This window comes from Ascochyta rabiei, chromosome 4 (genome assembly GCF_004011695.2).
Source record: "Ascochyta rabiei chromosome 4, complete sequence".
Lineage (NCBI taxonomy): Eukaryota > Fungi > Ascomycota > Dothideomycetes > Pleosporales > Didymellaceae > Ascochyta > Ascochyta rabiei.
Window position 1 is genome coordinate 1,887,836 of NC_082408.1, and position 25,917 is coordinate 1,913,752.

The following is a 25,917-nucleotide window of genomic DNA, read 5'->3' on the forward strand; positions in this document are numbered from 1 at the left end:
ATCCCACAGCGCGCCAAAGACCGCAAATTCTGATGTGCGACGTAGGTGAGAAGGTGGAGTGGCAATACCCTGCCGATTCAAGAGTAGAAGACGAAAGACGAAAGGGCGCACTGCTGTTAGCCATATTAGCACAGCCCTTTCAAATTTATACGATGACTCTTCCATGTGGCTGTACAATTCACAGTGCACCCAACGAACCAGACTAGGCGGCTGAAAAGAACATTGCTTCGTCATAGACAGAGGCTGATGCTTGCAATAAGTAGCACCTTCCGCTCGCTTTAAGCCTCAGTCCCAAGTCCTAGAATTTCCGCCGCCACAAGATGGCTGACGCGACAGCACGTGCGCACGTGGCCAGCCCTACAGCCCTAACTGCCGATCCCGAAAATGTCCCTGGGACAGAAACAGAATACATCAGCAACGACGCTATCAACCGCAGAGCAGGTCTAAACAAGCGCGAGGCGCGCAAGCAAAAGAGAGCCCAACAGTCGCTACCCACACCACCTGACACATCCTCCGAGACTGAAACGTCCACGCGCAAACCACCCAAAGCCCGCAAACCTCGTCTATCGCCTCCACGGACCTCGGCAGACAACGCAGCAAAGACATCGATACCCCAATTCCTCGCTACTACAATGCCGCCCGGGAACCCCATTCCTCTGCTCATCTGCAGTATTGGCAACCCAGGCCCCACCTACGCCAACACGCTGCACTCTGCCGGCCACATCATAACCTCGTACATCGCCGGTCGGAAATCCTACCAGCCCTTTACAAAGGGGCTCTCCGGCCTGGTGTCTCGACCAGACAACACCACGTTCTCGCTGTCGCTGCTCAAAGGGTACACCAAGACACAAGGCGGGCCCCCTGAAGACGACTGGACCTTTTGGCAGAGTCTGAGCCTGATGAATGTCAGCGGCGTCGGCGTCAAGAAGGCCTATGCAGCGTGGTTGGCCGAGTTAAGACGGCGCACCACGCCTGCTGCTGAGGGCAGGCTGGTTGTCGTGCACGATGAGCTGGAGTCTGCGCTGGGGAAAGTCTCGGTCAGAGAGAGCGGCGCGAGTGCGAGAGGGCACAATGGGTTGAAGAGCTGTCAGCAGCAGCTGAGTGGCGTCAAGTGGTGGAGGGTTGGCGTCGGGATAGGGCGGCCGGAGAGCAGGGATCCGAATGTGGTCAGTCGCTACGTGTTGGGGAAAATGAGGGGGGAGGAGAGGAGTGGGCTGGAGAGAGCGGCGCCGGGGGTTGTCGATGCGCTGAGGGTGATTGCTGAGAAATAATGACTTGCATTGCGCTGGCGCTCAGATTTGTGTGCGAGGAGTGATGTACACTGGCACTTTTATGGAACGATACCCATAGATATAGAACTTGGGAAGGCGGCATGGCAGGTAGTAATAGCAGTACATTGATTGCTGTGTCGAACAGCCTGGTATCATCCGGTACGCCCGTATCAATGCTCGAAGAACAACAACAAAATAAGAACTAGCCAGATCACACAGGCGTAACGCCCAAGGCCAAAGACAAAGCCAAAGTTCCATCATGCAGGCGGGGCCTTCTTCAGTTTCCTCCGCTCTTCCAACCGCCTCCGTGCCTCCGCCTTTCGGTCAATAGGCAACGCCTCAGCCCTGTCGCTCTTGACCTTCGCAGAGCCTTCCGCGTGGTGGGATGTAATCTTCGAAAGATCGAACTTGGGGTCAGTGGGTGAGTGCAGAACAGCGTCTGTCTTCGACTTCTCCGCCTCTTGCTTCTTCAGCGGCTTAGCGGTTAGTGCAGCTAATCGTGCTTCTAGCTCCAGTTCTGGCTTCTCTGCGGCACGGCTTTGGGCCTTCGCTGTCCCAATCTTCGCGTCCGCTTTCTCTATTTGTCGGCGGACAGCCCGTGAGTCTGGTTTTGCCGTCTGCGATGCCGATTTAGACACGCGGTGCTTCTTTGGTGGAGGGTTCCACGCTGGGTGGGTATATGGTGATCCTGCTGTAGGCATCGCCCTCCTGTCCAACTGTGGTATCGAGCTCTCATCCATGTTCATCCACGGATCTGGTAGATTTGGTGAAGGCATGGGTAGCGGGCTGGAGGGGAGGGCAGCCACTGGCGAAGAAGGACCGATATTCTCCTTTGCTGGGCTGGCTTTGCGGGTGCTGAGCGGCGATCTCGAGGGTCGTGATGCCGGAGGGGGTTGCAACGATGGCTTCAAAGCCTCGATGGGGGCAACAGGAGACTTTGCCAATATGATTGAGGCCTCGTCTTCCGCCGTTCCTAGCTGGGACGGGCCGCTGGGACGACCCGTGGTGTCTGGCAGAGTCTGACGACGACTCCTTCTCGACTTTGGTGGGGAGCTGTTCTCTTTAACAGACGATACTACGGTTAGCAAAGGTACCAGTGGCGCCTCGAGCACTGCTTCTGACTGCTTTCGCAACCGTGATGCCTCCCTGCTTGTATCTTCATAGATCGAGAAGTCGGGTTTTGCTTCTGAGCTGGTCGCGGTCACCGCCGCCGTGCTTTCCAACGCGGCTATTCGTGACCTCAAAGCCGCTGCTTCGATGCTTGTTGAAGTGTTCTCAGCCATAGCCTGACGTAGTCGTTCCTGGTAGTCCTTGTTCTGTTGCTCAAGCTCTCGCTCCCGTGATCTGAACCGCTTGCGTTCCTGCTCAAGCTTCGTGGCCAGCTCAGTAACCTCGCTATCCTTCTTCATTGCAAACTTCTTAGCAAGCTGTTGCTTTGCGACAATCTTCTTCATCTCCCTCTCACTTCGCTCCGCATAATTCTCGTATTGTTCCTTCCAGTATTTGCCCGACTCGGATCGTGGCGCACCTAGATCTAAAGTAATGTCGCTGTCGTCTCTGGCTTTGGGCTTCTGTCCAGATTTCGGTTGTGTGGCTGTGCGCGCATCGAGCAGAGCTTCAGTGAGCTTAGTGCGAGGTCTTTTGTCACTCCCAGGGTCCAGCCTCAGCTCAGTGCCAGGCGTCCAAGGACTGGGGAACTTCCCAGGGCAGTCGTTGGGTATGCCGCTCTTGTTGATGCCGCTCCTTTTCCCCTCATTATCCTCTATCTGAGACCCAAACGACACCGTCTTCCGTCCTTTGTTTGCCGTCCCTGGAGTCATGAGAATCCCACCGACTCTCTTTGAGGGCGATTGTGATAGTTCGTTGTCTTTTGGTGCTGGTAGCTCTGTGGATTTTGCGTTCGCAAAAACTACCTTAGCCCTGGCCTCGAACTTCCGGGTCGCATGGTTGAGGTCTTCAGGCGCAGGCGTCCCAAATATGGCGTGCTTGAATGCCTTGACGGCGAACTGGTGAGCTGGCGTCTCAGGGGGATCGATAAAGGTAGACTCGTAAGCAGGTTCTATTGGAACGTTAGCAGTGCGCGAAGCTCTCCTGAGTGTGGTGCTACACACCTGCCTGCAGGTCTTCAATCACATTTGTGATGCGCGGTCCTGTGATCCAGGAAAACATGATGCGGATATGGTATTGTCTGCTTTGTAATGACGGTGAAGGGCGCGTCGGCGTGGACGTGTGCGTGTGCGGCTGTCGCGGGTTTGTTTGTTCGTTTGTTTACTCGTCGTTCAAGAGTGCAGAGGGCCTGAGTTGTCACTGGTATGTGCCAACAACAAGGTGGAAGAAGACTGCGAGTGCTTCCATAAGACAACGCGATAGTGCGATCGAGGACTGACTTCCCCGTGTGTGCGCTGAGAAGGCACAGCGTCGACCGTTGTTGTCCTCGCAAAGCCCTCGACGGGTGCAGGAAGGCGCGTCCGGGCGCTACCGTAGCGTCCGGGCGCACATCTTGGTGGGGGCGAGCCGCAATCGCTACTTCCACATGTGCTGGCTGCGAAGTCTTCACTTCGTCACAACTCGACTTCCATCAATCAACAGCACACAAATTCGACATGTCTGCAGTGTAAAGGGTAGTGGCTTCGGCTGCTTCTCTCTCCGTCCCCTCTTTATGACGGCACTTTAAACCAGCTACGAGACAGCCCACTATGGCACCGCACAGGACACCACGGAACAAAAAGCAGCAGAATGTATTCTTCCCAAATGGAACAAACGGCGCCGGACCAAAAAGCCCCACTCAGGAGACGTTGCCCATGCGCCCTGCACTGGTCTCTCAACCCTCAGAGACCTATGAGGCAGCACAGGAAGATGAACGAGAGGTTCTGAAGGCCATCTTTATGGACGACTATGAAGAGTCAGAAGCCAAGGGAGCATGGAGCAAAACCACAGATCGTGTGCTACGTCTGAAACTGAAATCATTTTCCAACGAAACCATATCTGTCACCTTGTGTGCTGGGCTTACAGCTACCTACCCAAAAACACTTCCAGCACTTAGTCTAGAAGGAACATCTAAACTGCGAAAATGCACGGAAGCAAGATTACAGCGCATTCTGAAAACCAAACCTGCCGAGTTGATTGGAGAGGTCATGATCCACGAGATTGCAACAGAGATTCAGGACGTGCTAGAAGACGAAGTAGCGGTGCGAGAGACTGATGGTACTTTCGAGAACCTGGGAGCAGAGCGTGCCGTGCAGGAAGCTGCAGCTGTCGAGCTTGCCAAGCAACACGAGGAAGATCTACAGAAGAAGAAAGACGAGGAGAAGGCGGAAGAAGAGCGCATCCTACAACAAATGGTCAGTGACGAGATGAAACGCAAGGATCTTATGGCGAAGCGCAAGAGCAACAGGTCATCGGTCATAACGCCAACATCGTACTTCCAAACGGCTAACAGCGCCAACTACGTGTCTTTCGATAGGATCATACCATTACAGCTGGAAGACGCCATTGTCGAATGCAGCGCTGTCGAAGGCATGCTGCCCTTCCGTAAAGGTCCCGTCACTGAGGAGCTCTTGGTCAAGCCGATAGGCAACACAGCAAACATCACATTAGTTCTTAAGCGTGTGCGGATTGGAGACAAGGACGCCGTTGCTATGCCGCATTTGAAGAAAGCCATCATGGAATTTGAAGCGGAGATAGAAGAGGTCAAGCGCTTACGGCAATCTGTTATCTTGAGCGTATTTGACTTCAAGATCGAGCATCTGCCTGAATCGGGTTGGGAGATCAACATACTTATGGAGCATGCCAACAAAGGATCTCTGGGTGAGAAAATAGAAGACGATGGTCAGATTTTAATTTCCAAAGTTCGGTCCTGGACGATTGAACTTCTGGAGGCATTGGACTTTCTCCATCGCAATGGCATCGTGCACAAGCGGGTATTCCCGAACAACATTCTTCTCACTAAGTCTTCAGATGGAAACGTCTCTGTCAAATTGGCGGACGTCGCATTCCAGCAGAGCTTACACCACCTCAAAGACTTGTACCGTGGCGAACAAGCCTTCACATCCTCATGGTCGGCTTTCTGGGTTGCAGCTGAGCTTGGAAAAGATGCCAAACGGACAAGAAAGACAGATGTGTGGGATCTTGGGGTTGTCTTCCTCCAGATGCTGTTCGGTCTAGATGTACCTCTTAAGTACAACTCACCCAAAGATTTATCAGAAGCACTTGGCTGCTCTGAGCCTCTTCAAGAAATGATGCGAAAGTTTTTCAAACCGGACCCACGGAAGCGCCCCTCGGCATTCGACCTCATACCATGCGAATTCTTACGAAACGACGTACCCGTGTACGAACGACCTCCGACACCGATGCGTTCGCGACATTCCTCTTCTTCTCTCAGTCATTACAGGCTTCGCCGCGAGTCGTCTGCTGGTGCTGGAGTGTCCTATTCCCGCTATGCAGAAGATTGGGTCGAGCAGGGACGTTTAGGCAAGGGGGGGTATGGTGAGGTTGTCAAGGCGCGTAACAAACTAGACAATCGTGTTTACGCCATCAAGAAGATCAAACAGAAGTCAGCATCGGCGCTGACTGAAGTTTTGTCGGAGGTCATGCTGTTGTCGCGGCTCAATCACCCATGTGTTGTCCGTTATTACACGGCATGGCCTGAGGAAGACAGTGGTAGCAATCCAGATCTGTCCGACGACGATTCGGCATTCGACTCGGACGACTCGGCCTCTCACTCCGATGTCTCCCCTGGCGGGACACGCAGCGTTACCTACAGTCGGAGCACAGGAGGATTAGATTTTATTAGCTCCAACGGGTATAAGATTGAATTTGGCTCTGATGTCGGTTCGGACGAAGACGACGATGGGGCTGTTGTTTTTGGGTCTGACTCTGGTACGTTGTTTCATCCTTACTATTCTACCATCCTAACACCAATGCAGAAGACGGAACAGGCACTGCAAGTGCTGGTCCGCTTTCGCCCATGGTTCGGAAACGAACCGCGTCTGGCACATTCGCCGCTCGGTCGACAAGATCCATTCTGTACATCCAAATGGAGTTCTGTGAAAAGCAAACCCTTCGTGACCTTATCCGCAAGGGATTGTATGATGATCCAGAAGAATATTGGCGACTTTTCCGACAGATTTTGGAAGGGCTTGCTCATATACACGGTCATACTATCATTCATCGCGACCTCAAACCGGACAACATCTTCATCGACATGGCCAAAGTACCCAAAATTGGAGACTTCGGTCTGGCTACGAGCGGCCAGTACCAGAAAACTGACAGCAAAGTGTCCAATGGCAATCAGGACGGTGGTGGCGACATGACACGTAGCGTCGGTACTGCACTTTACGTGGCTCCAGAGCTCAGCTCTACAGTGGCGGGCACCTATAACGAGAAGGTCGATATGTACTCCATGGGTATCATCTTCTTTGAGATGTGCTATCCGCTAGGCACGGCTATGGAGCGAGACAAAGAGATTCGAATTTTGCGCGAGCGCAAGCATGCTCTCCCCTCTGAATTTGAAACCCCACAAAAGTCACTCCAAGGTAGCATCATCAGGTCTTTAATCAGTCATCGACCGTCTGAGCGCCCCAGCTGCGCCGAGCTGCTCAGGACTGGCAAGGTCCCTGTACAGATGGAGGACGAGGCTGTCAAAGAAGCTCTCAAGGCTCTGTCGGATCGCAACTCTCCCCATTATGCAAAGATGATGACTGCTCTGTTCTCGCAGAAGCCGGACACTCAGGCAAAAGACTACACTTGGGACATGGGCGCTACCGCGCAGACCATCAAAGCAAATGACGTTCTTCTGCAGAACCTAGTCAAAGACCGGCTGGCAATGGTATTCAGAAGTCACGGTGCTGTGGAAGTTCAGCGTCAGCTACTACTGCCATGGTCTGATCACTACACCGATAACAACGTTGTCAAGCTCTTTGATCCCTCGGGCACATTGGTACAATTGCCTTACGACCTCATATTACCCCATGCCCGTAGCATCGGCAGAGGTGCTCCGTTTTTGGAGAAGACGTTTACTATTGGTCAAGTGTATCGCGACAATTATACTGGCGGTGCACCCATGAGTAGCGGCGAGGCCGATTTCGATATCCTTTCGTACGATACGCTGGATCTAGCTTTGAAGGAGGCCCAGGTTCTGAAGGTGGTCGACGAGGTCATCGATGAGTTCCCTTCGTTGCGGTCGACTCAGATGTGCTTTCACATCAATCATTCCAATTTACTGGAGATCATCATGGATTTCTGCAGGATTAGTGTACCTCAACGTCCAGCAGTGAAAGCCGTACTTAGTAAACTGAATATTGGCAAGAACAATTGGCAGACGATTCGCAATGAGCTGCGTTCCTCGGATATCGGCATATCTTCTACATCGCTAGATGATCTTGCTCGCTTCGACTGGAGGGACACACCGGAAAAGGCCTTCTCGAAATTACGGCGCATATTTGAAGGCACTAAGCATCACGATCGGACACATGCCATCTTCGGTCATCTCAGCTCTGTAGTAAACTATATGAAGCTGTGGAATGTAAAGCGGAAAGTGTACCTAAGTGCGCTCAGCAGCTTCAATGAAAAGTTCTACACCGGTGGCATTCTCTTCCAATGCCTCTTCGACACCAAACAGCGATTAGTCCTCGCTGCAGGCGGTCGTTATGATAAACTCATCGAAGAGTACCGGCCTAAAGGACCTGGACACAATCAAACCAGCATCGGCTATCATGCAGTTGGCGTTAACCTTGGATGGGACAGACTTGTCAGTTCAATGACACGCTATTTGAAGAAGCCCGAGAAGTCGGCCTTCCTCAAAAAACATCTAGAAGAAGATACTCCGGCCGTCTCGTGGATGCCTCGCCGCTGTGACTGCCTCATTGCCAGTTTCGACCCATCCGTCCTACGTTCAGCCGGTGTGAAAATGGTATCCGACCTCATTGCACACGGCTATACGGCCGAACTCTCTATCGATGCTCACTCTATCGAAGATGTCTTACGGCACTACCGCGATGACCGCCATAGCTGGGTGATCATCATCAAGCACGGCGTTGCTCCCGACAAACCCGACCTCAAAGTAAAATCCATCGCCAAGAAAGAAGACGCCGATCTGCGCTCCGCCGACTTACTCAACTACCTTCGCAACGAACTCCGCGATCGTGAATCCCGCGAAGGCAGCGCCGCTCAACGCCTTACCAAAGCTGCACCTGCACCGTCTTCTTCGCCTTCTACATCCACTCGCGCGAACGTCGATGTTCTGATTTCCCACCACAGATCTAAGAAAAGCAACAAATGGTCCATTGTAGAAGCCGCACAGTCCCGCTCCCACGAACTCCTCGATTCCTTTCAAGAGGCGCCTATCGCGGCTATTGAAACTAAAGAAGAGGTCATGAACTCCATCAGAGAGACGAGACTCAGCGATCCGGATAGTTGGCGCCAGGCGATCCAGAAGCTGCCGATCGTGGAGAGGAAATATCTGCAGGAGTTGCATGATCTGTTGTTAGGGTACCGCGCGAAGTGGAGAGAGGTTAGGGGTGAAGAGGGTGGGAAGGGCAGTGGAGTGGGCGATGGAAAAGCGTTCGTATACAACTTCAGGACGGGAGGTTGCTTACTGTATGACCTTGATAATTGAATGGAAAGATTTTGGGCACATTAGAGATGGGTGATCGCTGTGTAGCGTTTGCTTAGCTGGTTTGTTGTGGCCTGCAGCTTCGACTGGAAACGAACTCGGGCGCTCCTGACGCGTAGTACAACAACAAGATTATACAGGACTTGAGCCTATCGCCTTGGAATTTAAAAGAGTGTAGAATACAGCATGTTGAATGCCATATCAAGATGCCTCGTGTGCCGGTGGAACCGCACAGGAATGGTCAATGCAAACTCTCGGTCCTAAATTTCCACTCAGTAATCATCTCCCCTCGAGATAATCTCCTTGCAATTAGGTCGAAGTAGGACCGTCTACCTCGCAGTCAGCAATCAGTCTTCCCCGCTTGAACATGCCTACTCACATGTTCGAACTGCGCAACGTAAGACCCAGGTACGTCCACCAGCGGTCCGTATTGCTGCACAATACCACTCGCAACCAACGTCTTCATACCAAGATGGTAGTTCTTGGCTCCGACGCGCTCCAGGTAACGGCGGGAAAAGACCAGTGTGCCGAAGTTGTCGTCAATCAACTTCAGCAGCGTCTTGGCAGACGAGTGGTGTAGGCCGCGAGCGCTGACGCTCTCATTGCGTCCGTAACCGTACACGCCCACGTCGTCGCGGATGGAGCCTCGGCCTGTGCTGCCAAAGGTTTCGATCGCGAAGACGTCGCCTTCTTCCATACGCTGGTTGGTGCGGGTTTTAACGAAGGGGACTTGTTTATCGCCGTGGATCTTGTAGCGGAGGATGTTGTGGCCGGTTATGTTGTTGATGCTTTTGATAGGGATAGTCTTTCTGTTCAGCGTGACTTCGTAACTCTCCATTACTTCTTGGATGGCGGCGCTAATTTGATCCATGCGTGCGTCGATGCCGGCTTCCTAGATGTTTCTATTAGACATATCGCTAGAGTCCAGGGTCCTGACATTAACTCACCTTCAGGCCTGTGTTGGTGGCGGCTTTGACGCCCTCGAGTAGGTTGTCATAAACCGGGTTGTGAGCAACGGTGAAAGCGCTGTCGACGATTCGACCGTTCACGTGCACTCCAAAGTCTACACTCAAGACATCGTCATACTGAAGCACGATCTCCTTAGCGCCAGGGTTGGGCGTCCAGTGAGCAGCGACGTTATTCAAGCACAATCCGGTCGGGAAACCCATGCCGGCTTTGAGAGCGTCTCCAGTTTCAGTGGCCTGGTGTCCAACTAGTCCACGCACACCATCTTCGATTTCATCGGCGAGTCGGCTCATAGTAATTCCAGGCTTTGCAATTGTCTGTACATACTGACGAACTTGACGATGGGTCTCGGCTGCTTTGCGGTAATCGTTCAAGAACGCATCATCCATGTTGTCCATGATGGACACATGTCGAATTTCCTCGTCCGTAGTGCGTTGTAGATTCTCGTCCTGATTTTGGTTCTCCGAAATCTGGCCTTTCGGGTATGGCTGATTTCTGAAGATATCGGCGAGTGGGACACGGGGAGGACTTGTCTGCTGGGTGACGAGTGCTTTCTTCTTTTTGTTCTTGTTCCTCTTTCGCTTTTTCTTCTGGCCTCTTGAAGTCAGTTTTGCTTTCATGTACGATACAACAAGCTCACCGTTGGTGGCATCATTGTTGAGCTTCAAGTCGGTTCCATCTTTGTCGTCGTCATGGTCATCGGCGTCATCGTCCTCCCCTTCGAGAGCACCCCCAAGCAATCCACTCGCCGCAGCTGGCTTGGGAGGGTTGATGGAATCAATTCCAGTGCCAATTGAAGATTCTGTAATGTTTTTTCAGAGCAGCTCGAGACTCACATATACCGTACAGGCATGCTTGTTACATACCATCATGGCCTCGGCGTTGCTCCTCAGGTGTTTGTGATCCCATGATTCGCTTCGAGCTGTCTGCATTAAGTTTGAGAGGGGATTTTTGTACAGGAGCTGGACAATGGAAGAGCTGCTCAAGAAGAGCAGCTGATATAGGCATCCATAAGAGCCGACCTTCCCGATTCAGTCTTAGCACGCCGTCAACTCCGAAACTTTGCGCGGAGTTCATGTAGAACAACTGATCAGAGAGCGACAACCTGATCCTCGAATTTCATAGCTCCTGATGCTTGGTTTCTCGATCTTCCAGGAAGGTGCCAGCCTCTGTCTCCCTACCTGCAACATCTTGTTCACAGCCTCCAGGTGCTCATAGCGCGGCGCGTCCTCTCCTAAGCCCCATGCAAACAAACCGCCGATGTTATTGCGAGACCGAAGGAACAATTTCATCTTTGCCTGGATGCTGCTCGGTGTATCCCATGAGCGCCCGTACTGGGATCTTCCATCAGCGCAGTGCGACACCCGATCGTCAGCAGACGATCGCATGTTTCGTCGTTTGCAGTCTTGAACCACTTGATGTAGAATCCCAGCCCGAAATTCAACTCCCAGTCGCGGAAATCTCTGTCTGAATAGAGACGTAGCGCATCCTCCGAATCAGGAATGTCGCTGTGATGCTTCATAATGTTGTCTCGTCGATTCATAAGGTCGTAGGTCATGACACTAGGAAATAGACTGATTCCTTGGTGTTCGGCAGAGTAGAGCTCGTGAATGCGATCATGTCTTTCTCCAAACCTGGTACGGCAGCAGGGAGGATATTGGATGGCCCAATTGCTGCTCTGGACTCGGCAAGCAGTTGAGGGTATGCTGCGATCTCCCAGGCCTTCTCAGGGTTTGGATACTGTTTGTAGTCCTCACCATTATCCCTAGAGTTCGGTTAGCGGGAACTAAAGAGACCTGAGGGGACTGACCCGGGCTATTCCCAGTCTAGGTCAACGCCTGCTCTAATCAGCCTCGCCACGTTCTTAGAGCATCGTGCTTACCATCCGCACCAGTCACATCAATCATTGCCTTGAAATTCTGAGCAAACAAGCTGCGGTTGCTACAGGAATCTGCGGGCTATTTGCGAACTTGGGTCGAACTTCAGAAACGGCGGTGAACAACGGCATTTGGTCTGATTTGGGACGTTGAAAAACCTCAGACCGCATGAAGGCTAGAGCAACATGTGTCACCCTTGCAAACTAGAAGTGGCTCGGGGACGATATTGTGCTGCCTATATGTGTTCTCCTCAGTTGGGTGGCTTTTGTTTTACCCTGTCAGGTAGACAACGAATCGTGGATTTGAGAACGGATTTGGCCAGTTTGACATATGATGCTCAGTGGCGGTCGCAACCAGAAGAATGTAGCCTGAGATCGCGCATGGTCCATGTATCGCAATTGCGGCCATGCTAGAATACTAAGTGATATAACGTACTCCACAAGGATGCCGGTCACCCAAGCATGCCGGTCACTCAATTTTACACCAAAAATCAAGATTTTTGCACCTTAGTAACTCCACAACCACATAATAGAATTGTCTAAAAGTTGTAATACTATGCTAAACCTATATTAAGATCGGTTGCCCTAAAAATTTAAGCTCTGTCCTTAATGTGTGTAAAGTTATTAAAAGGTACGCTAAGACAATCCCTGTATTCTAATCTTTGTTGAAAAACTCTAGTGCTACTAATACAGGATCCTAGCACTTGAATAGAATTATTCTTTACGTAAATGTAGCCTAATTTTTTCTTAAGGTGCAAAAATCTTGATTTTTGGTGTGAAATTGAGTGACCGGCATGCTTGTGGAGTACGTTAGAACACCTGACGAGAGATGGAAGCTTGAGTACGTCATCCTTCCTGCCATGCTGTCATCCTAACCAGATTGGGCTGCCGAGAAACGCGCAATCGAGACTGGGCAACGGTCCATCATGCCTGCTAACTACAGTCGCAACCGATAGCAGGCCTCTGATTCGCTCGGGAAAAACATGCTTGTCCAATCAGATCTGGTGCTTCATGTCACAGCAGTAACCCGCTTGAGGAAAGTGGTGAACAACGTCGAGAACGCGGGATACAGAATCGAGTTGCAAACAGATCGTAGAAGCTTGCCACTGAGATGTACGAACGTCTTCTTACGCTTTGAGGGTTGCCTCCATTGTGAAATAGCGCCCAAGGAACATGGTGTTCGTCACGGGACGGGTAGTAGTGGATTCTTGCCACGTGGACGCGTCAAGGTGAACCGAGCAATCATTGGGAAGCCAGGTGTGCACCATCACCATGTACTGAGGCACTTGACTGCACACCTCCCCCTGCAAGATGCAGTGGAAGAGAGTGAGACCTGGTCACACGGTAACAGTCCGTCCCCGGGTTTTCGGCGCTCACTTCAGCGCTGGAGCAGCCGCCCAAGGCCTTAAAACGTACGAGGCAGGCGCGCCACAGCAACCGGCAAGCAGCACAAAAGCCCGAGGCCGTGGAAGAGAACAACGCTCACGACTAGGGGCTCTTGGACTGCGCACAGACTCTAAAATGCTGCATAGAATTCTTGTATCAGGCCAGCAGGCTTCAAAGCCCTGCCCGCACAAGGCACGCGCACGAAGGCTGCACGGCTGTTCCAGAGCATAGCGAGACGACAACATCGAGTTTCTACACACTGCCCGCTTTCCTGCTTCTGCTGCTGCAGCAGCTGCAGCAGATGGAATGCGCACGGGCATATTATCCGCAAAACTGCTCTTCTTTTGCTTGTGCATGCAGTTCGAGTTTGAAACCCACTGCTGCTCGCCTAGTGATCGTACCACAGCACCCCTTAGCGGCCTTTTCTTGGCAGAGACCAGGGCCTGGCCTAGAGCTACCGTGAGTGCGTTCTTCGGTTGTCTTTAATGTGGCAACCCTCATGCCGTTCCTAGGTCGGCGTCCTGTCCGCTCCGTCACGACTGCTCCTGTCAGCGACCATACTGCACCGCTAGAATCAGCATGACTCTTCCGGTATCGCGTTTCTCTGGATCGGACGCACCGTCCAAGGTACCCATTCCACGGATCGAGACACGCCGCTACCACCAGATGTCGCGCAGAGCTGTGCCACCTCATAGAGACAGAGTTCTGATAGCATGCACCAACTGCCGAGAGCGCAAAGTGCGATGCGACGGGGGTCAGCCACACTGTCAAAACTGCCTGGACAGCACTCGACGGTGTGTCTATATGGAGAGTCGCAAAAGCCGTCTCAGGACGTTAGTTGCGTCTGTTGAGGGACTCGAAGACTAGAGCCTGACCATCAGCAGTGCCACCAAGCAGAACCAGGAGATGGTGGACCTCCTCGAGCAACTCAAGGACTCTGTCACAGACAGTGCGAAGCAACAGATAAACGACATGCTAGATCATGTGCGTGGAGACTCGTTCCCTCCTGTTCGTTTCGTGTGCGAGTTAACAACGGACAGGTGAGGGACGACATTTCCGATGCTGCGGCTACATTAGGACTGGAAAAGTCGCCCGACCGCGAAGATAAACACGGAGAATCCGCAGTGTCTGCCGAAGTGGGCTCGAACGACGAGACCGATATGTTGGAAGAGAATATACTGCAGAGCTCTGACTCTCAGGCAATCGGCTACATCGGCAAGAGTTCCGAGGTGCAATGGCTACAGCGTCTGCAACAAGAGACGGAACACGCCGAGCAGAGTTCGGCTCGTCCTGGCAGTCCGTCTCGTCCTGGCAGTCCGTACGGACCCCCCGGAACCGGCTCGAAGGCTGCGAAGCGGCGTATGGAAGCGCTGAAGCAGCGCCAACAAGAGAAGCCCCACATACCGATCAGCACTTCTACATTCTACTTGGACAATGAAGGTACCGGAGTTGATTACACAGTCGAGCCGTACAAGTTGCCACCTGTTGAGGTTGCGCAGAGGCTCCTCGATCACTACATGAATACCGTCCAGGATGCGTTTCCAATGCTGCCGAAACACACATTCACAGATCAAGTCCGCCAGTACTATACATCTATGGCACAAGGGACGCCTTACCACGTGCCGGGGAAATGGCTGGCAATACTGAACCTAGTTTTCGCTATTGGAGCAAGGTATTCATATCTGACAGGGGCAGATTGGCAAGCGGACAGCCGGGACCACGTCATCTACCAATCTCGTGCGCATATGTTGAACATGGACGAGCCTTCTCTAGTGCACCAGCCAGACCTTATGCGAGTTCAAATGACTGCTCTGTTCGCCTTTTACTCTTCCGCCGTTGGAAACGTTAACAGGTAAAACTTCTCATGCCTTCTTACTTTATGTGCGCTAATGCCGTACCTCACAGAGCATGGGTCGCCATAGGCATTGCCCTTCGTTACGCACTTGCGCTTGGCTTGCATCTTCGGAATGAAGACGAAACCACGAAGTTCGCCCGGAAAGAAAACTTGGTGCATGCTTGGTGGGCTTTGTACACCCTGGAAGCGAGCATGAGCATTATTGTCGGCAGGCCAAGTCTTGTTGCCGAAGACTACTACTCAACGCCGTTGCCATTACCAGCATCAACAGAGCAGTTGCGGAATGACACATTGTTGTCTCGTTTGCACGAGCAAGGTAGAGGAACCGGTCTCTACGACAACCCTTCTGAACCCAAGTCAGCGCCTTCCGAGCCTTCGAACGAAGGCTCGTTTCTGAAGAGCATGGTTCATATCAGTATGATAGCGCAGAGAGCTATGGTTGGTTTGTATGCTGCCAAAGTTACGACAAAGTCATGGAAGCACATGCAGGGGACAATTACTGGTTTGTGTAATGAGCTCGAGCTATGGGCAACAAATCTTCCCTCAGGCATCAGCTTCTTACGACCAGAAAACCAGTCAAACTTCGTCCGCGAACGTCTGATTCTGCAAATGAATTACATCAGGATAAAGATTCTGATCACTCGGCCTTGCTTGTGTAGGTTAGACGCCCGTATTCCGGATCAGACAAAGGCTTCAGGCGACTTCAACCAGAAAATGGCCCGCACGTGCATCAGTGCTGCAAATTCCTTCACAGACACTCTACCAGACTATACGAATGTAGCTTACCTGTACCAGACTGGACCCTGGTGGTCCATGATCCACCACATTATGCAAGTACTTACGGTCCTGCTTCTGGAGGTTTCCTATAATACAGTCCACCTTCCTGAGGACGACAAAGGAATCCTGCCCAGGATCAAGAAGCTGCTTCGGTGGCTGAGAGTGTTGAAAGAAAAGGACCGAGTCGCAGCACGTGCCCATGATGTGGCTTTCAGTGTCTTACAGGGGCTGGCTACCCGAACAAAGTCGGACTTATCCGATTTGCTGCAAGACGATGTGGCAGCTTCTTCACTCCCAGCGATATCCACCCCGCACGATCAGTCTACGATGGAGGAATCCGACATGGGACAGGTGTTTTCGACCGGCGAATATGGCTACAACCACCAGACGGTTGATTCGTCGATGTCTGCGTTTCCATCAGCTTTGTACCCAGACGACCCATTGCTACCAGAACATTCGAGTCATGCTGGAGCTTCACTTTCAGGACCGCTCACGCCCTATCCCCCTTTCGGTAACGCATTCGATAATGTCCACGATGAGTATAATCACCTATAGAACAGACGATACGCAGTACAGATGCAACTGTTCGTGTGCTTCTGCTCCTGCATAGGCATGGGAGTGTGTCGATTGTCAAGTGAGCAAGAATAAAGGCGGAGCCGTTGAAGGCGATGGCTTTCGATAAAGATCCACAAGCTGTTGCAAGCACCATAACGGAAGAGCTCTGGCTTCCAAGCAAAGACATCTGAGGACAGGTGTAATGCTTCCAATAGGTTTTTAGTGCTCAGAAAGACATGAACAGATCCGTGCAGAGCAATATCACCGAGGAAGCTGATTGTCGATGGTGCCGAGCCAGGCATCAGGCCAGGCCAGGCCTAGACATCACCGAGTCTCCTTGAAGTATCATGCAAGTCACAGCAGCAGTAGGTTTCGGCGAGAGCCACCAATTCGACCTCATGAGTGCAGCTTGACGGCCTGTCTGACTAAGTCGTTGGAGCACCAAGTCTTGCGCGGGTCCTCTTCACACTATTCTAGCGGCCTGCTGACCCACATTACTATCTTGGGCGTGGCAAGACGAGGGCAGCGGGCGAGGCTGAAACGGGTCCCAACGGGGAAGAAGCGCCCAGCCAAGGCTTACGTTCTGCGTTGGTCAAATACAGAATGCCTATGCACGTTGACAAGGCTTAGCCACACGCAGTTCAAATCGCGCCCATCGGTTCTCCAAGTGACTATGCCGCGGTGGTGGAACCAGACGCTGGCCATGGAGCAGAAGAATGACTTGTCGGCGGCCGAGGAAATGCGTCGGTGTGATGGTGATGGCTTCGGCCTCGGCCTCTTTGCTGTAGCAACATTGCTGGAGAGGAGCAAGATACCAGTCCTGATCCTTGTTTACAAGAAACCCACCAAGGGCCAGCTAGCCCATGGACAGTTCAAGCATCATGCGAGTGAGGTGTGAAGTCAACAGGTCAACGGGCACTACCCATGAAGCCTTGCCGTCCCCACTGGCGCCAAACGCGTCACTGCGGACCCTGACCGAGATTGTTTGGACACCTCACCACTCCTCCCACCACTCTTCCCACCTCGCAATGCCCATTGCTGCCTCCCGCCATTGAGCTGACAGGATGCCAGCCCGATCGCCGCGGCGCAGCACCAACGACGTGCTCAACCAGACGGGCGTCGTGGGTGCAGCCGCCCGCTTCTGGAAGGTAGGCGCAGAGCAGCAGAGCGGACAGTCGCGTGCCCGTGCTTGTGACAGCCATTGACGCGCCCACAGCGCTCGTATGCCTCGGACTACGTCGGTCTCGCCATCCTGGTCGGCGGGTACATCGTAGTGCGTAGCCCGTCCGCCATGTTACAGCAACGTATGCGACTGACAAAGCAGCTCCAGATGCAGTTCCTCGCCGAGCCCTTCCACCGCATGTTCTACCTCGACGACCTGCGCATCGCCTACCCGCACGCCGTGACGGAGCGCGTCAACGTCGCCTGGCTGTTCATCTACGCCGGCGCCGTCCCGCTCGGCGTCCTCGTTGCATGGGCGCTCGCCACCCGCCCCGGCGCCCACAAGGCCCACGTCACGCTGCTCGGCTGGCTGGTCAGCATGATCCTGACGCTGTTCCTGACCGACGTGGTCAAGAATGCCGTTGGCCGCCCACGCCCGGATCTGCTGTCGCGCTGCAAACCCGCTCCTGGCACGCCCGCGCACACCTTGGTCACGTTCGAGGTGTGCACGGAGACGGACCACCATGTGCTGCATGACGGCTGGCGCAGTTTCCCCTCGGGGCATAGCAGCTTCTCCTTCAGCGGGCTGGGCTATCTGAGTCTGGTGATTGCGGGGCAGTGCCATGTCTATCGACCGCGGGCAGACCTGGCGCGTGTCCTGCTTGCCCTTGCGCCGCTGCTAGGCGCCGCTCTCATCGCCATCAGTCGGTGCGAGGACTACAGACACGACGTGTACGACGTGAGTGTGGGTTCGCTGCTGGGCATCTCCGTCGCCCACTACACGTACAGGCGCTACTACCCAGCGCTGAGGAGCCGCGACTGCGCTACTCCGTATCCGAACCCGGCAGACGACAAGGGCTTCGCCAAGATCAAGGACGAGGAGAGCATTAGAGGAGCGCAGGAGTTTGAGCTGGCTGGCTTCGACGAGGACGACGAGGAGAGGGAGAGCAGGCCTCTTAATGGACGAAGATGATGAAGAAGAAGAAAAAGAAGAAGAAGAAGAAGAAGAAGAAGAAGAAGAAGAAGAAGAAGAAGAAGAAGAAGAAGAAGAAGAAGAAGAAGAAGAATAAAAGTGCTTAGCTTTGTGGACTGTGACCTCTCAGGATGCTATCCACTGACCCCGTCATTACGATTGATATCCCGCACTCCTGACGCCCGCTCCTCGCTGTGAGTGCCACACATACACCACTCATAACAAGTCCCCTGTTCAATCCGTATCCCAGCTCTTCCTCCCCGTGATCCACTTGAAACTGGCACACCACCCTTCCGCCTCGCCTCGCTCCGACCTCTCCACCCACTCTACAATCTCTTGCTGCGCACGCGCTATATCCGCCCTGACCTCCTCAGCGCTCCAAACCCGTTCTTTGTCCCCGTATTTGGTCAGCAGTCGTAGCAGACTGGCCTCAAACCCTTCCATGACGACAACCAGCATCAGCTTGCCCACCCTCTTCTGCTCTTCGTCTGCCGCCCACTGCCCCAGGGGAACGTTGACGTGGGTCGTCTTGATGTCCGTGAAGCCTGCTTCCTCGAGGTAGGAGGGGTGCATGTAGAACAGGCCGAGCGGACGTCCGGATTTGAACGACGCTTCCATCATGGATGCGTAGAGCTTGCGCAACGTGGGTACGGGAAAGAGGGATGAGTCGGATGTTGCGTGCTCCATAGGCACGGCTCCCATGTCCCAGTCGGCGACTTCAATCCACCCGCCTGGCGATAGGCTCTTGTGGATTTCCGCGTACACTTCCTCCCAGTGTGAAAACGCGCCCTTCATGTTCCGGAGATGTATCATCTCGTACGGCTCGCTGAAGTGCCACCCAGGTTCTCGTCGCGAGTGCACATGGTAGGGGTCCATGGCAAGCGACTCGATCGAAGTCGAGGGGTGTGTCATGGATTCGTTGAACTCAATCCTTTCTGGTGATTTTGGTGGAGAAGGCAAGGGTATCCGGTTCGTCATGTCGCGGAAAAAGTCGAAGTGGGAGAGCGTCATCGCCAGATCCTCTGCATGTGCATCGGTGCCCCAGATGTCGAGATCGTCCAGTTCCCAAGTCACATCGGCGCTACCCATAGTGGCTTCTGTCGTGTCGAGGTCCCACTGCGTCAGGTCGATGCCAACGACTGCCGCCTGTGGATGTGTCTGCGCCATTGCCACAGCCCAATGCCCCGGTCCCGTACCAAGATCCAGTATCCTCCGGGCCGAAGGCAACAGCCTCGTGGTCGTCAATCGCCCTTGCAAGGCATGTACGAATATCTGGTGTTGAAAGAACAATCGGTCTTGCTCTTTCAAGTCGCTACCAAAAACACATGGGTTGAAGTAGGTTTCATTGCCATAAGTGCGGCCATTCTCGTGTACATATTCGAGATCTTCCAATGTTACAGTGCGAACCGAACAACTGCAGAATGGTCATTAGTCGGGATATTCACTCTGTGAGAAAATCATCATGGTCTGGAAATATGACTGGACGAGATGGGGAATCATGTTTGAATTCATGTGGTATACAACTTACACGGATTCGACAGAGGTGGAGCTCCCTGAATCAGCTCGCGAGCGTTTGGATGCGGCCGTGTCATGTCCAACCAGAGTGTCGGGATGTGGCTGTCCCCCTTCCATGGTCTCGGGAAGGAGGTCAATCTAATCCGCCTGTGAATCAAGTGGTGACGAACGTTGAGGACGTCCAAATCCTTTTACTCCGACTTGTGTCCTCTTTGAAAGTTGTGTATGCGCAATCTGAGAAGAGGGGCGCTGACTTGGATGTTGCAGACCCTCGACAATGGCGGCTCGACCGACTAGCGCATGGTCTCGTTGAGCTTGCGGAGCCTTACAGCGAAACCCAAGTTTAGTCTAACAACGAGCCGCTCCGAACTATGAGCGGTACGTCAGATTGCCGAAGGCATGACTTTTGACGTTGCACCGAACGGCCCTGCTGACCTCCTGATTACACACCTTGAAACCTCAGTCTGAATGGACACGGGCTGCCGGCGAGAAGCGTCCATGAAGTAGCGTACTGCGCGCTAGGCATGCACCGACTCTTGAGACAGGCAGGCGGGCAGACAGACGAACACGCAGTAGCTGCAGCAGATTAAATTGCACGATGCATTGAGTTAGCTCGGATCCTTTGTAGTATACGAAGCTGGCGTGTGCAATGTAGATCCTCGGCGCTGCGGCAAAGGTTGCGAGGATGTAAAGACGGAGGTACTCCTCGTAGTTGATAAGCTGTTCGGCGCCGTGTATGCATGCTGGGCCGCCCCTCGGGTTCTCCTAGACGGAGGGGCATGATGCTGGACCTGTGACCACGCTCGGTGTAGCCTGAGTATGGTGCACCTTACTGGCTCCGAAGACTTATCGTAAGACCGGTCTTAGGCTCGGTGAGCCTTGGCTACCAGAAGTGAGGCATTTAGCTGCATATCTCTTCCAGAACGTGATGGACCAAGCAGGCGTTTGAGGAGCAGTAGCTCGAATTTGAGTGGGGTGATCGACGCTCACATCCAGCAGAAGCCCTGGAAAGCAGTAGCAGAATGTTCACAATCGAGATCAGTGGAGAGCTGGACGACTTGGGTTTCGAAGCAAGCTGGGTACCGGGTTTGTTGTTGCAATTGTCTTGAGATTTCGATTTGGTGTGGATGAACATAGGGCTCTGCTTCGGAGATTATACCCCATACTGATCCAACGCAAAGGTAAGGAGGCGCTGCACATCCATGCTGCTGGGAGGAGGTGTGACACGGTCCTGAGGTGATTGGATCAAGGCGCGCCACTGCTCTGTTGCTGGCATCGTTGCCGCTGCCAAAGCGGTCGCTGGGATGTGAGAACCCGTTCCGGCTTTGCCGGACCAACGAGCTGGGTAACGCCATGAATCAGGGTGTGGTGATGGAACACTGCATAGTGTCAATGGTTCAAAGAAGTATGAGGGTGGTCACGAAGTGGCGTAGGAGGAAACTAGAAAAGAGGGGGATGGCACTGCAAGGCTACGTCAGGGTCCGAATCGATAAGCTCAAAGACAGCAATGCATCCAAGGTACAACCTGTTCGTTATGCGACGATCGTTTATTATGCTTGCATCCGTGTAACAACAGCGCACAGTGGCTAGCCCCAGCAGATTGCTTATGCACACTGACTAATGCATCTTCTATGACTATTGAAGGGGGGTCTCCCAACTCTTGACTCTTGGTTTCGGTCCTAATCTCCATGTCCCTCCATTCGAGTCTTTGCTCGTGTGACCTAGGCATCGACCTCCTGACCCTCAAACTTGGGCAGGCGCGCAGCCACGTCTGACCACTGCTCCTTGCCGTTGACGAGGTTAGTAATGGCGGTGGTGATTTCATCGAGACCAGCGCGAACCTGCTCTGTCGAATCACGGTCGCGCAATGTGAACGTGTTGTCCTTGACGGACTGGAAGTCAATCGTAATACCCAGAGGGGTACCGAGCTCATCGTTACGCTGGGTGTTGTCAGCATACCCTGACGATCAGAGTGAGGGATATTAGCGACTTACCGAGTAGCGCTTACCAATAGATGCGCCAGAATCATCGACGCGAGTGGAAACGCCGAACTCTTGCAGCCTGTCGCTCAGTGTTCGTACGAAAGGCTTGAAGTCGCTATGCGAGCTCAACGGCACGATGAGCGCCTTGGTAGGTGCAACAGTAGGAGGGAATGACAGAATACCACGAGCTTCATCTTGCTCACGAGTCCAGTAAACGTGTTCGCAGAGAGCCTGATACTGTTAGCAAAGGAGCCCGCATAAAGGACAGCTCAACCTACGTAGACAATGCGGCCGATACCGAAAGACGGCTCGATGACGTTAGGTGTGTATTCCCTGACGTTCTCCACTCTTGTGCGCTTCTCAATGGTGATGAGCTCCTTGGGCACCTCTACCTTGCCATCACCAACACCGGGGACATCGATGACGATCTTGCCCTCTTTCTCGAGGTCTAGAGACAGCTTCTCGCGCAGGTCTTGTGTAAGAGCCTCAATGGCGTTCTCTACGGTCTTGCCGTCTTTCTTGAACTTGGGACCGAACTTCTTCTTCTCAATGTCGCAAACCCACTCCTCGACCTTGAGGGGCTCCTTTCTGGGCTCACGGACAACCAGAGGTGCACCTGTCTTCTTCATGTGGACAGTCAAATCGTACGCGCTTCGGTCGGCACAGCCGACACACTCAATCCAGCCGTACGAGGTGAGTAGCTCAGCGTCCCAGCAGTCTGCGGCGTAGTGGGCCATCTCGTTCGCCATATGTTGCCTGAAGCGAATCTTCTTGGGGTCGGCACCGATTTTGAGCAGGAACTGCTGAATGCGGGCTAGGAAGTATCCGAGTGTCTCGTTGTCGACCAGACCGGTCTTGACGGCCTCGCCAATCTTGGTTGTCTTGACGTTGGTCTTGCCGGAAAGCTGGACCTCGCGGTCGAGGAGCTCGAGCTCAACATCAGCGACCTCCTCAAATCGAGGGTGCTTCTTGCCACCCTCTGGGTCGACGAAGTGTTCGATTTCGGCCATGAGGAATTCTCGTACGCGCAGCAGACCAGCTCGTGGGGAGATCTCGTTACGGAAGGACTTGCCAATAGAGGCAGAAGCGAAGGGCATTTGCTGCTGGTTGAACTCGAGGAGCTTTGCGAAGTTCAGGAACTGACCCTGGGCGGTCTCAGGGCGCAGGTAACCGGGCATGTTCGAGGAGGGACCAATGGAGGTCTGGAACATGAGGTTGAAGGCGACGGGCGGCTGAAGCTCGCCATTGGTGGCGGGGTTCTTGATGTCGTATTTCTTTATGAGCAGACCCAGCTCCTCGCCGTTGTAGTTGTCGATCTTGGCCAAGACCTCCTCGTACTCGGTGACAAGAGCGTCGTCCATCTTGACGACAGCAACGTTCTTGACCTTCTTCTTCTTCTTCTTGGGGTCCTCCTCCTCTGCCTCGACCTTTTCGCCACGCGCCTCCTTGTTACCCTTCAATCTGGCCTCCAAGACCTCCTCGACAAGGTGGTCTGCGCGGAAGATCTCGCCGGTCTTGGGGTCTTTGCACATCCAGTCGGCGAACTTGTCGACGTGGCCGGACGTCTTGAGGACTTCGTGGGGCGTAAGCATGGTGGTGTCGACTGCAGCGCGTCAGTGTTGCCCATGCACTGTGGTCTCGTGCGCATTACCCTCCAGCATGTTCTCCTTCAGCACAAAGTGCTTTCGCCATATGTCGACAATGTTGTTGGTGAGAGCGGTGCCGGGCGGGCCATAGTCGTATAGACCAGAGACACCGCCGTAGATGTCGAAGGCGGGTGTGTAGAAGAGTCGTCGCTGCACTGGTCAGTATGACTCTGCGCGGCGCATAGCTCGTAGCACGGAAAGTCGGCGGCGCATACCTTCATGACAGACTCGAGCGAAGCCCGGTCGAAGGGCTTGCCCTTGAACGTCGTCATATCGCTCGGCATGTTGACCTGTTGTTTCCGCTTGGAGACGACAAACTTGAAGTGGATAGGTGTAGCAGCAAAAGTACGGGCGTTGGTGGGATAAACAAGGGAAGGCGGGGTACTAAAAACGGGTCTGCATGAGCGCAGTGAAGAAGATGGAATGTTAGCGCGCAACAGCCGCGACACGCAATGCATACACTTAGGAGCGCCTCGCTGCAAAGAGGAGGCACTTGGTCTAATGAGCGTCTAGTTATAACAAAATACACAAATGAAACCTCAGTCGTGGCTCTCAGACCCCTCCAGCCGCTCTACTATGTACATCGAGGCAGAGCGGCGCGGAGAAACCCTCGCCGACAAAAAAGTTAAAGTTATGCCATACGGGCCGCGATCTGCAACCAGCAGCTTTCTGAGCAAAACACGTCAACTTCGGTTTTCGAGGCTACAAAGGTAATACATGTGTCGCACACACATGAAGTCTGTTCTGACAAAGTTTCACAGGTGCACGACCACCCAACATGGCCTTTTCCAAGTCTCCCACCACAGCGACTGGCTTCAAGCCAAAGAACAAGCTCCGCCGACAAGCCGCCTTCCTCAGCATAAAGAAAGCCCGCGAATCAGAAAAGCGTGACCTGCGACACCGCCGCAGGCGAGAGGAACTCAAGGATGCCTCACTGCGCGAAGAGCGCCTCAAGAACAACGTCCCGCAGACCATCGACAACAAGCGCGTGTGGGATGAGCCCGTGGGAGATGACGAAGATGTTCTGGGTTGGGCGGTCGATGTCGAGCGACTGGCGAAGAAGAGGAAGCTAGATGAGGACGCGGCTGCAAAAGAGGAAGAGGAGGGCACATTAGCCAAGCTCAAGAAGAGAGATCAAGAGCAGGAGGCAGGTTCAGATGATGACGACGAAGAAGAGGAAGACGAGGAGGAAGACGCAGACTCTATGCTGGATTCTGAGAACGAGGATGGCGACTCGTTCGACTCGGACGATTCGGAAATCATGAAGCCCTCGACAAAGCGCGCCCCATCCCCCGACCCATCCGTCGCAACTACGGCAGCCACAAACATGGAACTCTCCCCCGAGTTCCTCAAGCAGAAATTTCCCCAACTCTTCGACCCACAGCCCGAGCCAAAAATCCTCGTCACGACCTCAATAAACTCGTCCCTTCACAAAGAAGCCGACACCCTGACCTCCTTCTTCCCCAACAGCACCTACATTCGCCGCACCGCGCACGCACACGCACACAAATACTCCGTCCGGGAGATTGCGCAGTTCGCCGCGGCGAGGGACTACACAGCCGTCGTGGTGCTGATGCAAGCCGAGCACGAGAAGAAGCCTGACGGCCTGGACATTGTGCACTTGCCTAACGGGCCACATTTCCATTTCAGCGTAACCAACTGGATCGACGGCAAGAAGCTGCCGCGCCACGCAAACGACACGGGCCACTACCCGGAGCTCATACTGAACAACTTCAAGACGCCCCTGGGTATCTTGACTGCACATCTTTTCAAGGGATTGTTCCCCGCGGCGCCAGAGCTCGAGGGCCGACAGGTCCTGACGCTGCACAACCAGCGCGATTACATCTTCGTCAGGAGACATAGATATGTGTTCCGCGACAAGCGGGAGACGGAGAAGCCCATTCTTGGGAACGACGGGAAGCCTATCAAGGGTGTTGAGGATGTCAAGGTGGGCATGCAGGAGATCGGGTGAGTTCAAGGAATTTCAGTTCGTGTTGGAGTGTTGCTAACCGCAAGAACAGGCCGCGCATGACGCTCAAGCTCCGAAGAATAGATCGCGGGATCCAGTACAAGAGTGGCCAAGAATGGCAGTGGAAAGGTCGCATGGAGAAGCAAAGGACACGCTTCAACATGTAGCATCATCAAAGCCCACGTCAAATGCAAATACGAATATTCCCAAGACTCGAAAGAGTGGCGCAAGGCCGTAATGCTATTGTGTAACGAACTGTAGCTCGTGTTGATTAACCGTGCAAGCCCGAATGTTTCCCACCTACAAACTCCTCACCAGCCCGGCTGACCTTTCCCCAAAGCCCCACTGAGCGATGTTATAACGCCGAAAGAAT

At 53.5% G+C, this 25,917-nt stretch overlaps 9 protein-coding genes across 9 annotated transcripts, besides 5 other annotated features; 5 read left to right on the forward strand and 4 right to left on the reverse strand.

Annotated features, from left to right (window-relative positions):
• Nucleotides 1-320: 320 nt before the first annotated feature.
• EKO05_0003056 (Aminoacyl-tRNA hydrolase) lies at nt 321-1,271 on the forward strand (the record flags this gene model as incomplete). The annotated part of the gene is made up of 1 exon (XM_038945205.1): nt 321-1,271. The coding sequence occupies one exon, from the start codon at nt 321-323 to the stop codon at nt 1,269-1,271; it is 951 nt and encodes a 316-aa protein (XP_038801617.1).
• Nucleotides 1,272-1,528: 257 nt separating this feature from the next.
• On the reverse strand, nt 1,529-3,440 carry EKO05_0003057 (uncharacterized protein; the record flags this gene model as incomplete). The annotated part of the gene is made up of 2 exons (XM_038937963.1): nt 1,529-3,330; nt 3,383-3,440. The coding sequence occupies 2 exons, from the start codon at nt 3,438-3,440 to the stop codon at nt 1,529-1,531; spliced, it is 1,860 nt and encodes a 619-aa protein (XP_038801618.1).
• A 527-nt stretch (nt 3,441-3,967) lies between these two features.
• On the forward strand, nt 3,968-8,886 carry EKO05_0003058 (Non-specific serine/threonine protein kinase; the record flags this gene model as incomplete). Its single annotated transcript, XM_038938052.1, has 2 exons — nt 3,968-6,149; nt 6,197-8,886. The coding sequence occupies 2 exons, from the start codon at nt 3,968-3,970 to the stop codon at nt 8,884-8,886; spliced, it is 4,872 nt and encodes a 1,623-aa protein (XP_038801619.1).
• A 269-nt stretch (nt 8,887-9,155) lies between these two features.
• On the reverse strand, nt 9,156-10,758 carry EKO05_0003059 (Methionyl aminopeptidase; the record flags this gene model as incomplete). The annotated part of the gene is made up of 4 exons (XM_038937785.2): nt 9,156-9,212; nt 9,263-9,775; nt 9,831-10,651; nt 10,716-10,758. 4 exons carry the CDS (start codon nt 10,756-10,758, stop codon nt 9,156-9,158), a joined length of 1,434 nt encoding a protein of 477 aa, XP_038801620.2.
• Nucleotides 10,402-10,441: a tandem repeat.
• A 1,383-nt stretch (nt 10,759-12,141) lies between the features above and the next one.
• Nucleotides 12,142-12,528: a mobile genetic element.
• Nucleotides 12,529-13,915: 1,387 nt separating this feature from the next.
• EKO05_0003060 (uncharacterized protein) lies at nt 13,916-16,298 on the forward strand (the record flags this gene model as incomplete). The annotated part of the gene is made up of 4 exons (XM_038937981.1): nt 13,916-13,944; nt 13,996-14,095; nt 14,152-14,963; nt 15,017-16,298. The coding sequence occupies 4 exons, from the start codon at nt 13,916-13,918 to the stop codon at nt 16,296-16,298; spliced, it is 2,223 nt and encodes a 740-aa protein (XP_038801621.1).
• Nucleotides 16,299-17,362: 1,064 nt separating this feature from the next.
• EKO05_0003061 (uncharacterized protein) lies at nt 17,363-18,432 on the forward strand (the record flags this gene model as incomplete). The annotated part of the gene is made up of 3 exons (XM_059636082.1): nt 17,363-17,446; nt 17,515-17,571; nt 17,623-18,432. The coding sequence occupies 3 exons, from the start codon at nt 17,363-17,365 to the stop codon at nt 18,430-18,432; spliced, it is 951 nt and encodes a 316-aa protein (XP_059492065.1).
• Nucleotide 18,433: 1 nt separating this feature from the next.
• Nucleotides 18,434-18,526: a tandem repeat.
• Nucleotides 18,527-18,666: 140 nt separating this feature from the next.
• EKO05_0003062 (uncharacterized protein) lies at nt 18,667-20,064 on the reverse strand (the record flags this gene model as incomplete). Its single annotated transcript, XM_038937722.1, has 2 exons — nt 18,667-19,846; nt 19,961-20,064. 2 exons carry the CDS (start codon nt 20,062-20,064, stop codon nt 18,667-18,669), a joined length of 1,284 nt encoding a protein of 427 aa, XP_038801624.1.
• Nucleotides 20,065-21,668: 1,604 nt separating this feature from the next.
• EKO05_0003063 (Glycine--tRNA ligase) lies at nt 21,669-23,859 on the reverse strand (the record flags this gene model as incomplete). The annotated part of the gene is made up of 5 exons (XM_038938047.1): nt 21,669-21,887; nt 21,942-22,160; nt 22,208-23,532; nt 23,581-23,725; nt 23,791-23,859. The coding sequence occupies 5 exons, from the start codon at nt 23,857-23,859 to the stop codon at nt 21,669-21,671; spliced, it is 1,977 nt and encodes a 658-aa protein (XP_038801625.1).
• Nucleotides 23,307-23,332: a tandem repeat.
• A 494-nt stretch (nt 23,860-24,353) lies between the features above and the next one.
• On the forward strand, nt 24,354-25,711 carry EKO05_0003064 (Ribosome production factor 1; the record flags this gene model as incomplete). The annotated part of the gene is made up of 2 exons (XM_038938165.1): nt 24,354-25,543; nt 25,597-25,711. The coding sequence occupies 2 exons, from the start codon at nt 24,354-24,356 to the stop codon at nt 25,709-25,711; spliced, it is 1,305 nt and encodes a 434-aa protein (XP_038801626.1).
• Nucleotides 24,714-24,776: a tandem repeat.
• Nucleotides 25,712-25,917: the final 206 nt, after the last annotated feature.